The 13,591-nt window shown below is 47.6% G+C and overlaps 1 protein-coding gene across 1 annotated transcript in view; it reads right to left on the reverse strand.

Annotated features, from left to right (window-relative positions):
* Positions 1 to 631: 631 nt before the first annotated feature.
* The window catches only part of LOC130406016 (beta-1,3-glucosyltransferase-like), a 45,798-nt gene continuing 32,838 nt past the window's right edge, over positions 632 to 13,591 (reverse strand). The window contains exons 10-15 of the mRNA XM_056611381.1: positions 13,408 to 13,477; positions 11,448 to 11,561; positions 6,631 to 6,730; positions 5,855 to 5,974; positions 2,199 to 2,343; positions 632 to 891 (exon numbers count right to left, since the gene is read on the reverse strand). Of these exons, the coding sequence (XP_056467356.1) occupies positions 724 to 891; positions 2,199 to 2,343; positions 5,855 to 5,974; positions 6,631 to 6,730; positions 11,448 to 11,561; positions 13,408 to 13,477 (717 nt within the window). The 3' untranslated portion in view covers positions 632 to 723. The remainder of the gene's footprint in view (positions 892 to 2,198; positions 2,344 to 5,854; positions 5,975 to 6,630; positions 6,731 to 11,447; positions 11,562 to 13,407; positions 13,478 to 13,591) is intronic.

Below are 13,591 nucleotides of genomic sequence, written 5' to 3' on the forward strand. Positions count from 1 at the left end.
ACACTGGCTGAAGAAATAAACATGCCCACACAAAGAAAGAGACAGCGAGAGTCACACAAACACACACACACAAACACACACATACACACACACACACACAGACAGGGAGAGAGAGTCTGTGAGAGAGCGACCGAGAGAAGAGTGAGACAGAATATAAGTGAGACAGAATGAGCAAAAGAGCTGTGTGGGTGTGTATGTATAGAAATGCATCTGTATGTGTATGTATGTATGTATGTATGTATGTATGTATGTATGTATGTATATATATATATATATATGTATGTGTATGTGTATGTGTATGTGTGTATGTGTGTGTGCATGTGAGAGGGAGATAGAGAGAAGAGGAAGAATACTATTGAAACGAGGGCGACAGAGAGACCAAGGACGGGCGAGAGAGGGAAGAAGATACAGAACAAGAGTGAGAGAGGGAGACAGAGAGACAGAGACAGAGACAGAGACAGAGAGACAGAGACAGAGAGACAGAGACAGAGAGACACAGAGACAGTGACAGTGACAGAGAGACAGAGAGACGGAGAGACAGAGAGAGACAGAGAGAGACAGAGACAGAGACAGAGACAGAGAGACAGAGAGACAGAGACAGAGACAGAGACAGAGACAGAGACAGAGACAGAGACAGAGACAGAGACAGAGACAGAGAGACAGAGAGACAGAGAGACAGAGACAGAGACAGAGACAGAACATGAGAGAGGGAGGCTCCAGGTTCTACAGTTCCGTCTTGGGGGTCTTGTCCGGCTGATGGGGGGCTGTGGTCGGGGCCCCCTCCCTCAGCCAGCTGTTGAACACCGCCACCGGGTCGATGTTCCAGTGTTTATGGAAGGAGATGGGCACCTGGTGGGACAGGTAGTCCCGCGCGTAGTCCTCCGGCCGGGCCTGGACGCACACACACACACACACACAACACAACCTCACTTATTCAGGACCCCCAGTGGACCCCCGTCACTGGGGTGTGGGAGCTCGACGGCTGGGCTCTTCCCATCCATTGGTTAGTGGGCAGCCATGTGGTCTTGTAAAGAGCAGCGCAGCATAACGCGACTACAGCTTTAAACGTGCATACCATAATGTATTCATAGCAGTCGTTAGAACTGTGTGTTTTACCTTATTGTATATTTGCATCTACACTGTATTTGTATTAAAGGTCATTATTCCACCAGGTATAAGTAATGTAAAGAATATGTCCTTTATGATTTGTCATTGAGGGACCTTTGATCCCCCAATGTTTGACTGATTGGTTGTTGTGAACTGTTGTGTGAGTGTGCTTTCGGCGATGCTCGTTCCCTGGATCTGAATCCTGGTCGTACTGCTCCTCATGATCTTTTTTTAGTGTGATGAGCCATTACAAGCCATTTAGAAAATCTGCCTCTTCAGACATCACAGGTGGGCGTTGTCAACCTAGATGTGGACTGTAGCACACATTGCTCATCTATCCAACGCAAATCTAGGTGGACACGCCCACTTGTGATGTCAGAAGAGGCAGATATTCAGAGTCCAACACCTACGGGACTCTGTGCTTTCTATTTCTCGTACCGTCGCAGTGCCACTCAGCAGTCAGGGAGCCGCGGTTAGCGTGCGTCTGCTGAGGGGTTCTGCGACCACACAGCTCTACGTGCAGGTGGCGCCCGAGCCGGGGCTGTGGCATGAGGCAGCCGTCGCCTCCGTATGACTCGGCTTTAAATGAATGTTTAACAGTAAAAGCATGATCTACATGGCGGGCTCCCCGGGGACGAGCGGGCTCCATCTGCTGCCACCGACAGAAGGGCCAGAGCGGTGTTCACAGGACGGAGCTTTTAGATGAGAGAGGACCAGCAGAGTGGTGGCCGCACACACACACACACACACACGTACAGGACACGCACACACACACACACATATATATCACATGAACGAACACACACATTCAAGCACATATTCACAAGAACGAACACACACACTCATACCCCCTCACACACACACACACACACACACACACACACACACACACAATAGATACGTAACACACAAGGACAAACACACACACACACACAAACGAATGAACACCCAAACACACGCACGCACACATTCACAAGAACGAACACACATTCACAAGAACGAACACACTCATACGCACGCACATATTCACAAGAACGAACACAGACAAACACACACACACACACGCAGACAGACACACACACACAGGCTACCTGGTGGAAGAGGGGGCTGTGTGTGACGGCCAGTCCCAGGGCGTTGAAGCACATGCCCAGCACCATGTCGTCCGGGGCGTCGTCGCTGTAGCACTTACAGCCGCTCTGCAGCAGCTGGAGCACCGCCTCCCTGCTGAACACCATGCTGCACACACACACACACACACACACACACACACACACACACAACATTATCACTACCACGCACTGACTCACTGCTGAACACCATGCTGGACACACACACACACACACACACACACACACACACACACACACACACACACACACACACACACACACACACACACACACACACACACACACACACACCCCCCCCCCCCCCCCCCCCCCCCCCCCACCATCACTACCACGCACTGACTCATTGCTGAACACCATGCTGGGGACACACACACACACACACACACACACTCACACACACCACCCTCACTACCAGGGACTGAGTCGCTCCATCCAGAAACACCTCCGCTCCACTCACATCCACCTGTCACTCACAGTCTGTCATTCAGTGGTCACGGTCGGAGAACCAGTGCGACCCCACTCCCTCCTTTCTCCTGTCCACCACCTCGGTTTGACGTTCTACCGTCCATAATGTTTTTATTTATGCGTCTACCTTTCTACTACGGCTGTTGTCCTTGGGTGGCTTGTCTGTGAATTCTTTTTGCAATGTATCTCTTTGTACTTGCTGCTGTGGCGCCCCCACATTTTAGTTGTGTTAAGTATTACCTCATCCGAACCATTTCAGCATTAGCTAGGGGTTAGTCAGGGGGCATTGTGAATCCAACCCAGCACCTTTACGGGGTTCACACTACAGTTCCCGTCCCCCTTATGACATGCCCTGAGGGGGTCCAGTTAGCATTAAGCCATCCAACACCAATACACTGAGCCAACCGTTCATGCTAAGGCTGGACCTCTGGGTGGCGCTGATTAGCAAAGCCAGTCTCTAAGCTAAAGGTACGGGAGCTGGAGAGCCCTGTGGTGGTTTTCTTTGCAACACCGATGCGACTGAGCCAGCAGGTTTGACCGAGTTAGATAAGCCTCTGGGTTGCTATTAGCCCGGTGTCTGGCTTCAGCGATGATACCGGAGGAAAAGACTCCCTCAGTGATATTTTGTCCTCCAGCAGATGAGAGGAGGCTCCAGGGCTGTCGTTTAGCAACACCAGACCCTGAGCTGAACTATTCTGGGAGAACTTCTCCTGACCCAGGAAAATCCCCCCCTCCCCTGGCGGCACTAAGCGCTGGCGTTTAAGGTTTTAAGAGACAACAGACTTTAAACACTTCTTAAGTTCCTCTCTTCCTTGCAGGAGGTCCTGTCTCTCGTTAGGTTTCGTCACCAGCAGATGCTAAAGAGGGTTGAGGCAGAGTTGAAGTCCAAACAGAGAGCACATTTTTTTTTATTGCTGTGCTGGAAGGTAGAAGAGTTGGCCACTTGCTGAGAAAAAGCATCTTAGGAGAGAGCAAAAGACTATAAAGGAAAAAAACACGGTCATTACCGCGGCCGAAAACTAAAACTAAATTGGAAACCGCTGATTGGTGCGAAACGCTTCAGTAATTAACACCCTTCAAATTGAATTAACCCAGCACTCAGCAAACGCTCAGCACAGCTGAGATCCAGCGCCCTTCTGCCACTTGCTTTCAGAGACTTTAAATGTCATCCTGGAGAGCAGGGAACACGCTGTATACTTTATGCTTCGGGCTGGCATACTGGTGCAGAATTCAACATACTGTATACTTTATGTTTTGGGCTGACATTCCCTTCACTTCATTCAACATACTGTATACTTAATGTTTTGTGCTGAGAAACCCTGACTTCATTCAACACGCTGTATACTTAATGCTTTGGGCTGGCATACTTGTCCAAAATTCAACACGCTGAATACTTTATGCTTTGGGCTGATAAACTCTTCACTTCGTTCTGCATGCTGTTTGTGTTGCACTCAAGTTATAAATGAGAAACCAAATTACTGGAATCATGTACAGCCAATGCATCATGGCCTAACCAGTCACAGGTGTATTTGTTCAACAGGCATCGGAGCTACGGAAAGTCATGTTTTAGGGATGGGCAAAACAATTATTTACCGGGAATCAGTTCTTTCAGTTACGTTCACTATCACGATTAGTTTGTTTGATTCGTTCTTTAAGTCAGATGGTCTGTTATGTCATTTGCCAGGGAATCGAAAATTATGGAATTAATGTTAATCAACATGCATGTAGCCTATGTTCTGGCAACATCACCCAGGTTAAGTGTAAATATTAAGCATATATATAAAGCACATTCGTGCCTTTTTTTCATAAATATCCTTATTACATAATGGGGTGCAGTAAGAAATAAAGGGCGTCTTCCAAGTAGCGCTAATAAGCAGTGAAGCACGTTAGCAACTAGGCCAAACGAGACGCGTGATGGTAGGTAAAAACAATACTTCATTAAATCATGCAATTGTAATGTAGAACAAGATAAAAAGAAAACATAAAGTGCTTGCATGATATTGAAGCCTACAGCGATCGTTAGTTAACTTGTGTGGTGGTGCCTTATCATTGCCCATTTACTCATGGGCCATGGCAACGTGATTGCTCCCTGCTCTCAATGGCTGAATCAATGAGAATGTTTTATACTCTATCAATATAAGGTTGCGGGGAGACGAAGCTCTGTTTTTTTTGTATATTTTATATATGTGACCATATTTTGTTTATGTGTTTAAAAAAATAAGAAAAAATAATCAGTTCTCTTCTTTTGGGAAGCAGTTCTCGTCGTTCACCTTCGGGATTCGTTCGCTCTGACTGAATCGTTCGCGACCGACCCATCACTAATGTTCATCGTCCCGGGACAGATGCGGCCCTCCCCCTGTATCGGTTTGTACCTGTATACGTGGAGATTGACTCTCTATTTACTCTTTAGTGAGTCCTTAGGCAGACGCTAAACCATCAGATATTTGTGTCCAACATCTGAGTCATATGGTAGGGATCTCATCAGTCCTGGCAGTCAGCGTCTCTCTCTCTCTCTCTCTCTCTCTCTCTCTCTCTCTCTCTCTCTCCTCTCTCTCTCTCCTCTCTCTCTCTCTCTCTCTCTCTCTCTCTCTCTCTCTCTCTCTCTCTCTCTCTCTCTCTCTCTCTCTCTCTCTCTCTCTCTCTCTCTCTCTCTCTCTCTCTCTCTCTCTCTCTCTCTCTGCTGGGGCGCATCTGTGTATGGCTGAGCCAAATTAAATAGGATTCTCCATAAATAACCAATCATAACTTATTCATTATGCACCGTATGGTCCTGGCTGCTCGGGACCACCCCCTCCCTCCCTCCCTCCCTCCCCTACGTCCTCTGATCAACGCCTTTCTTTTTTCTGGAGGAAATATGGACCTAGCATCTGTGACGTCGTGGCCCATCGGTCTGCACACAGAAATGCGAGGGCGCTGCTTGGCCTTCCATGGAGCGACGCCATTGTTTGAGATCTCTGCAGCCGGCGGCGAAGGATCCACGTCTCGCACAATGAGAGCGGGGAGTTGAATGGCCGCTTCCCGCTGGGACTCATTCACTCCTCTACAATAACTTTAAGTCTCTGAACCGGCCGCTGAAACCCTGACAGGAATGATTATCGCTTTGTACGAGGAGAATGAAAACAGGAACGGCTGACCCTAACCCCGGGACTCACCCCCCTCCACCGGTGATGTAGCTGTAGCCGCCCTGGCTGAGGCCGTAGCCGTAGCGCTCGCCCAGACACACCGGCTCCGACGCGTCGTAGCAGCCCAGCAGCGCCCGCAGTCGGGGGAGGCTGAAGGGGGAGACAAGGCACGCTGAGTCAGCATCATAGAGCGACACACACACACACACTGAAAAGACAGACACACACTGAAAGACAGACAGACACAAACAGACCGAAAGACAGACAGACAGACAGACAGAAAGACACACGCACACCGAAAGACAGACAGACAGACACACGCACACCAAAAGACAGACAGACAGACAGACAGACAGACAGACAGACAGACAGACAGACAGACAGACAGACAGACAGACAGACAGACAGACAGACAGAACGAACCAGATCCACTTTAGCATTCAGACACAGATAAAGCTAGCAGCTCCTGCGGCTATTAACCACACCGACTAGTCATTCTCCAGCATGGCATACAGGTGGAGCCCAGAGGAGCTGAGACGATAGCGTTAAAGCTACTGCGGCGGATAGCCTCCAGAATGGTAATGCCGGCACAACCAATGCTTCGACCCAGGATTTCAGTCAAAGCAATTTGTGCTGTCGCTTCACACGCGTTCCTCTGTCATCACAGCAGGGAGGGAATTGGCTGCGGAGGATTTTCGGAGGGTGGGGGGGGGGGTGGGAGGGGGGGGGGGCGTCCGTCTGGGAGATGGAAGCACTTTAGCGTCGAATGTGTCGGTCGGTCGGCTGACAGGAGAGAGAGAGCCTACCTGATGAGGGTGTCGTCGTCAACGATGATCAGCCACTTGGTCTTGGGGACGGCGCCGCTCGCAAACTGTTTGAGGATGGCGAAGGTTTTCCCACAGTGGCCTGCAAAATGAGAGACGGTTTCAACGGAGGAGTACATGAACAGGTATTGACACAGAGGGGCTTATGATGTCAAATGCCGCTGCAGGATAGATTCAAAAACACAGAAAGGCAATATGTGAAATGCAATACTCCCGGCTGCACGTGCACGTGCAAGCACACACACACACACACACGTGGAAAAACACACACACTCGCAGACACACACATACATATACTCGCGGAAAAACACAGACTCGCAGACACACACACAAGTGCGGCACACACACACACACACACACAAAGACACGTGCGGCACACACACACACACACTCGCGGACACACAGACACGTTCAGGCACGTACACACATACACACAAAGACACACATTAATCAAACATTAGCAGGATAATCAATAGATTCCCCAACACAGATTCTAATCGGAGTGGCTCTGAGGGAACTTCACAGTGAAGCACCATATCCATTGATCATGCGGTGTTGTGGCTGGTCAGTGTGATCTCTGCAGCCCTGGCAGCTGTTGCAGGCGGAGAGCAGCCTGCCACCACCACACTGGCCTCACGGCAGTCTGTGGCGGAACAGCAAGTTAAAGCCAATCGTTCCTTTGACCGTGACATCGCCTGATGTCCGGCCCTGACAACACCCAGGGAAAATAGGCTGCAAGTCTTTTCTTGGGTCGGTGAATACGGTAGGTGAGTCTCTAACTCATGTAGGTGACATCATGATGGTATATTCTTTATGTAAATGAAGAATATAAAACCAGGCAGAGATCAATACTCTGTCAAACTGATGGGAGACCCAGCCTTTCAATCAGCAGGCTGGCTTTAATGGCGGCTGTGAACTTTAAAAAGAACCTGGATTTCCATCAGGCTGGAGTGAGACAGCTCTTCATCTTGCGCCGGGGAAAAGGGCAGGCTTTCGAGGGGACAAGAAAAGAGTATCCCAAGGTTAAAAAATATCTCCAAAATGAAGAAAATCCTTGTACTTTAGGATACCAAATATAGCTACATCTCTCTCTCTCTCGCCTTCTCTCTCTCGATGGGAGAGGGCTTGACAGCACAGACTGGAGGAGAGAGAGTGGAACGTTCCGGGGTCTCCGTAGAAACGAAACCAGCAGGGGAGCTTATCCACAATGATCACATGGATTCCTCACTCCAAAAGCTGAATCTTAATACATTACTACAGGGAGATGGAGGGAGGGATGAGGAGGGAAAACTTCCCCAGGGAGCTATCACAAAGCTGTGGGCCTGTTGTATTATTTATGTCTCCCCCCTATATCGTTGCCTTCTCCCCTTGCCGGGTGTAAATAGAGGGATCCAGGACACCTTGAGCAGCTGATGGGAATAAAAGAGCAACACATTCCGTCTTGCAGGTGTTCAGCTGCCGACCGGCAGGCCGCTGGGAAAACATTCCTCTGTTTCCCGGCCAGCGTCGCGGACAACTGCCTCCTTGAGCTAAAAATCATGAGACTGATAGGACATGGAATCTGGCAGCATCATGCTAAGAACACTTATGGAGAAAACAATTTCTGGGGGTTCAATTCACATCCGAGGATGCAATAGAAGACTAAGCACTGAACGTTAGACCGGGGAAACATTTTGAGATAAATGCTGAAATAAAACCGTCATGCATTTTTGTCATGATTCATATTTATGTTTTTGTTGCGGATGTTCAGCTCGTTCAAAAATATGTCAGATGAAATGAATGAGTTGTTTCAAGATCAACAAAATATAATTATAACAAGCCACACACTTCGAGTGTCATTGAATGTTACTACTAGAAGAAGCTACTAGAAGTCACGTTCACCTTTCCTAACCCTCATCAAAAGGAACTTGCAGAAACATTCGCTTTCATTAAATAAAATAAATGCAACCAACTTAACCACTAAACTATTCTGCCCTAACCCCCCCCCCCCCCCCCAGACTATCCTGCCCTACCCCCCCCCCCTCCCCCCAAACCCCCTGTCTCCCTGTGATAACTGATTTGATACAGACATCCCTCCATCATGGCGTTGCTTTCATTTGGTTCTGAGGCTCTGTTAATCCGTCTTGGAGGCTCTTCCCTGGCAGGCGAGGTGCTGAACCCCCCAGGGCAGCACCTGGCCACGCTTGTTTCAACACAAGTTATGAATTAAGTGGATTCAGTCATTACCACGCCTGGCGCCGTTCACAGAAACAGCCCGAGCTGCCAAGGCTCGTCGTCTAAATGTTATCTGGGAGAGTGTTTGGCCTGTGATATATGACCGCTAATGGATAGAGTCCAACAAAGGGAAACGTCGTTTTGAGGCGTAAAAGTGTGAAACCAACTGACGTAATAACTTTCCTTTGAACAAACATGTTCAACCTCAGATGCACCTTGATACGTTCAAAGGATTTATATAATAAATACTATCCTATGGGATAGATAGATAGATAGATGGATAGATGGATAGATAGTATTAAGCCAAAATAAATACATTTGGAAATTATGTTTACGTCTTCAGTCATATAAGTGGGGGGAGGGTATACAGTATATTATGTACGGTATATACATCCACTCGAGGATCGCTCGTATGAGCCATACACAAAGAGGAAATATGCAAGCACATAATCATATGTAATCTAATACACCCACTTGTATGGATGTACGTTCCTCACAAAGCTCGGGAAACCGAGACGTACATGAACAACACACACAATGTGTTTAGTCTTTGTGAAGAAACTGTGTCTTAAGTCGGTTTCCTTTGTAATGCACCTTTCCATATTTGCAACAGCCTTGCATCACGGTTTGTATTTAATCTTTCAATTCCCCAAAATGTGATAAGCTTCTTTCAAAAGCCACTTGGGAGTATACATATAATTGGCAAAAAAAGTAGTGTTCGGTATTAAAAGTACGGTATTAAAAGTACCCCATGTGCGTGTAGGTTTTACATTAACGATACAACATTTAAGTAAAGCAAACCAAAGCACCACCATGTAAATAGATTAACTAGCTCCCCGATACCACAGACAGAGATCGAGGGGCGTAGGCGTCCAGGGAACAGTTTGACAAAGTGCTTCGCTCTACCCGTTTGTCTGAGCTAAATGTCAGTGCGTTTGCAGCGGCTCGTGTGCGCGCTCTTCGGTGGGCCGCTATTAATGGATGCTCCGCATGGGGTTGGGAATTCGGTGCGCATCACATATTCTATCTTAAGCTCTGCCCGCGCCGGAACACACAGCGGACCGCAGAGAGCTACCGCTGCCACAGGTGTGGCGGCGGTGACGCTAGCCCTGAGCATCACGCATCGTGGAACGCATGGCGAGGAAAGCCAACGCACCGCATCCATAGGGGACGTTGGGCCATGGCGATCAGCGGCAGAAGAGGGGAGCTGTGAGACAGGCGGTGGATTGATGGGCTGAACCCGCCGGTGCGGTATCCCATTACGCCTCGTATCGACCCCCGGTTCGATTCCCCCCTGTGGTCCTGGGCCATGTGTCGTTGCCTCTCTCTCTCTCCCAGCCCACACTTCTATCCGTCTACAACGTGAAAAGAGAATAGAATCGTTTTTTGGGGGTTCAGGTAAACTCGGTTGAAACACTGCTAATTCAAAGGCGGCAGAAGGTCAACTTTTAGGGGAAACAAAGGGGAGAGGCAGCCATTATTAAATCTGCACTAATCAAAATTGTGTGCTTTTAAACAAAAGGTGACATTGTTTCTCAATCACAATGTCCCCCAGCGCCCTCCGTCTCCCAGCCACCAGCTGCTGCCCAATAGTCTCCCAATGCCTCATGCTAGTTGCCCTTCAGCTGTCACAAGCCAATTAATGGCGCCGTTGTATGATAATGGGGAACAGCGAGCCATTCAGTCAGAACAATCAAACCAGCAAATCAGAGGAGCGGCGCAAAATCACTCCTGAGCCCTTTGAAACCCAAACGCCCCGCTTGCAGCTCTCTTTAAAACAGGCCGTTTGTTTTTTCACAGTGAATCTCCGGCTCTGCACTGAACGAAAGACACCAGTCAAGTGAAAGTAGTCAGCATTCGTCTGCAGCGTGTCACACGTGAAGTGTGAAGCCCACGTGGAACCATAATTACACTGGCCATGCTTTCACAACATGCTCAAGATGTCATGTCTCTTCACTGCTGAAATCCACACACAACCAAACAGAAGGACTGTCTCTGTAACTTCCCTGTTTGTGGTCAGAACGCCTGCGTTATAGTATTATGTTGATGTTCCTGTAGTTGAATAGCGCACGCCTTTGGGCCGCGGCGTGGCCATCTTGATTGAATTAGAAGGGATCAAATTAGATAAAGTTTATTAAACCCTGTGGCATCGCGGGTCAGGCAGCAGACGGAGAGACCGGGGATGGGATGAACACTCGCATCAGAAAGCGATTGTTTACGCACCGTGCCAACTGCCAAGGGCAGACAAATGCGATGCAACCACGACGGGAGGAATTCATTTCACATGCTTTAGGCTCGTGGAGTAGAAATCTGAATGAAGTGGGGAATAATATGGTCCCTGATTTGTTCTCTTATGTTCATATTCCAAACAGAACCGTGGAAATGAAGCACAATTGAAAGCATATGCAACTCAAAACACAAACACAATTTCCTGCTTAAGGAAATCAAAGTAGATGTGGGAAAGGAGTTTATAAAATAAATGTGAATTCACAACATACTCTCCAACAGGGGAATCAACAACAAGTGTCTTCAAATTAAAACTGGAATCTGAAAGTTATTTCTCCGGGGTGCGGAGCAGCACTCACCTCGCTCGGTGTTGGGCACCCCAAGGTCGACGGTGGGTATGGAGGGGTCTGCGTAGTCGCTGTAGTACTCCAGCAGGGACGCCTCCTGCTCCCAGGTCTCCTTCACCACCGGGACTACAGCCCGGGGAAGACGGCGTCAGAAGAGCACGTCGGTGTACGACTCACAGCGAACACCACTGGGGAGTGTGTGTGTGGATGAGGGCTGGTTTAAGCGGCCTCAGCTGGCCCCCCGAGTCTGAGCTGAACGCTGGGGCAGGGTGGGGCCGCGTCCCTGTTGCACACGGAGCAACCAGTGTGCAACAGGTTAAGCAGCCATCACCACACACATTCAGGGACGTCTCCTGCATGGCAACATGGAGCACCAGGTGATGTATCGCTGTCTACAATGGTCACCTAGCTGGTGTGTGTAGCACGGAGATTGGTACAACAACATTACAGTCCTAGTCTCAGGGGACCACCAGATAATCCCGTTTGAGTTTCGCAATTAATATCAGTCTCGCTTCGGCTGGGAAAACAATTTATTTGAAAATATGGGCACGACTTTTCATTGTTCAAAAAGCCCCAGCTAATCAGATTCACTGACTGATCTGCAGAGAGAAACATGATGTGAATATGAACTGAATGTGAGGCTCTCACGTGGCTACGTCAGTCCAGTGGACAGAGTGAAGACCACAAGAGTCCACATCAGTCCAGTGGACAGAGTGAAGACCATGTCCACCTCCACCCATTGAACAGAACGACATTCCCAGCCTTTCATGCCATTCCGGGGTTTCGTTAGAATGACGATCCCAGCATGAATCAATCATCTGCAGTCATTTTAAACAGAAAGCTATTTTCAAATGTAATGGTATTCTACTTTGCAGACTAGAAGCAATTCCACAGCACATCAGGAAGTGAGTGTGTGCATTATTGAAGAATTGATCCATCTATTTTGTGATTTACAATCCCTCTTTTGACATTTCTCTCTGAAACCTCTTGAATTCTTTAAAACATGAATGGGTTTCCAACATTACCGGGTAAGAATTGAATTAAGTAATAATTAAATGCAATTTAAATATCCTCTATAATGTATGTAGCCATCCATCTTTCTATGTATTATCTAATAAGACCTTGATTGTTGTAGTTCAGAGTATTCATATATTGCCAAGAATTCTTACTTGTTTTTTATTGTAAATCTACTAATCCACTAAATAGAATCCAACATTCACAGTCATAGTACACTGTTGAGGCCAAAAATGTCTATCAATTAAAAGTTTCTTAATCAGTTTTTTTTAACTCCCAAGGCGCAGTTGGCTATCCATTTTAATTTCTCCCTTTCTATTTTATTCAGGGAAGAGCAGTACATAAATTACCATTTAGAAGATAAGGAAGCATTAATGAAGTCATTAGGAGAAATAGCATTCGTGATCTGAGGATTTCTCAAAGTCTGTGTCTCATGGGATGGAAGCTACGCCTCGGTAAATCCATTTATTTTCTGCTTTAAATGCAAGAGGGTATTGCAAAGTACAGGGTGTTGTAATTTCCGGATAATTACCACCAATGTGTTTTGTTTGATATTACCTCGACGTGGTATTAAAAATTGTAACGCTCATACGTTTTTTCTTTCGACCTTTCTCTCGCTCAACCGTTTCGATTCAGCCCCAAGTCGCTCTTACAACACGAGTACTTGAGATAATTAAACAGTCCTATTAGAACAAAACATACTTCATCAAGCAGCGAGAGCTCCAACACATTTCACAATACATTCCCAGAGGATAAGCACCTCACTAATCAAACCAGTCTTCCCGAACACTAATGAGAAACCGCTTTTAGCCCCAGTCATACAAATCCTCATCGCATCCAACGCGATAAGAACAGGAGGAAGGGAAGGCGTTAAGTCTTCGGCAGGTGTCGTGTCTGGGCAGGTGTCTCGTGATAAATCATGGGATGGAGGTGTTTTCAGCGTAGGTGCGCCGCTTACCTCTCTCAGTGTGAAACTTCTCACAGGTTTTGACGGCCACGAATACGTCCTCCTTACCCACGGCCTCTCCCTTTACGGAGGAGGAACACAAGAAGAAAACCAAGACAAACGAGGAAAGAGAAGTCATTATTTTAATAGCAATAAGTTGCGATGGTTTACATTTCAACTTTCTTGTGATTTAAAA

This window comes from Gadus chalcogrammus, chromosome 16, assembly GCF_026213295.1.
Source record: "Gadus chalcogrammus isolate NIFS_2021 chromosome 16, NIFS_Gcha_1.0, whole genome shotgun sequence".
NCBI lineage: Eukaryota > Metazoa > Chordata > Actinopteri > Gadiformes > Gadidae > Gadus > Gadus chalcogrammus.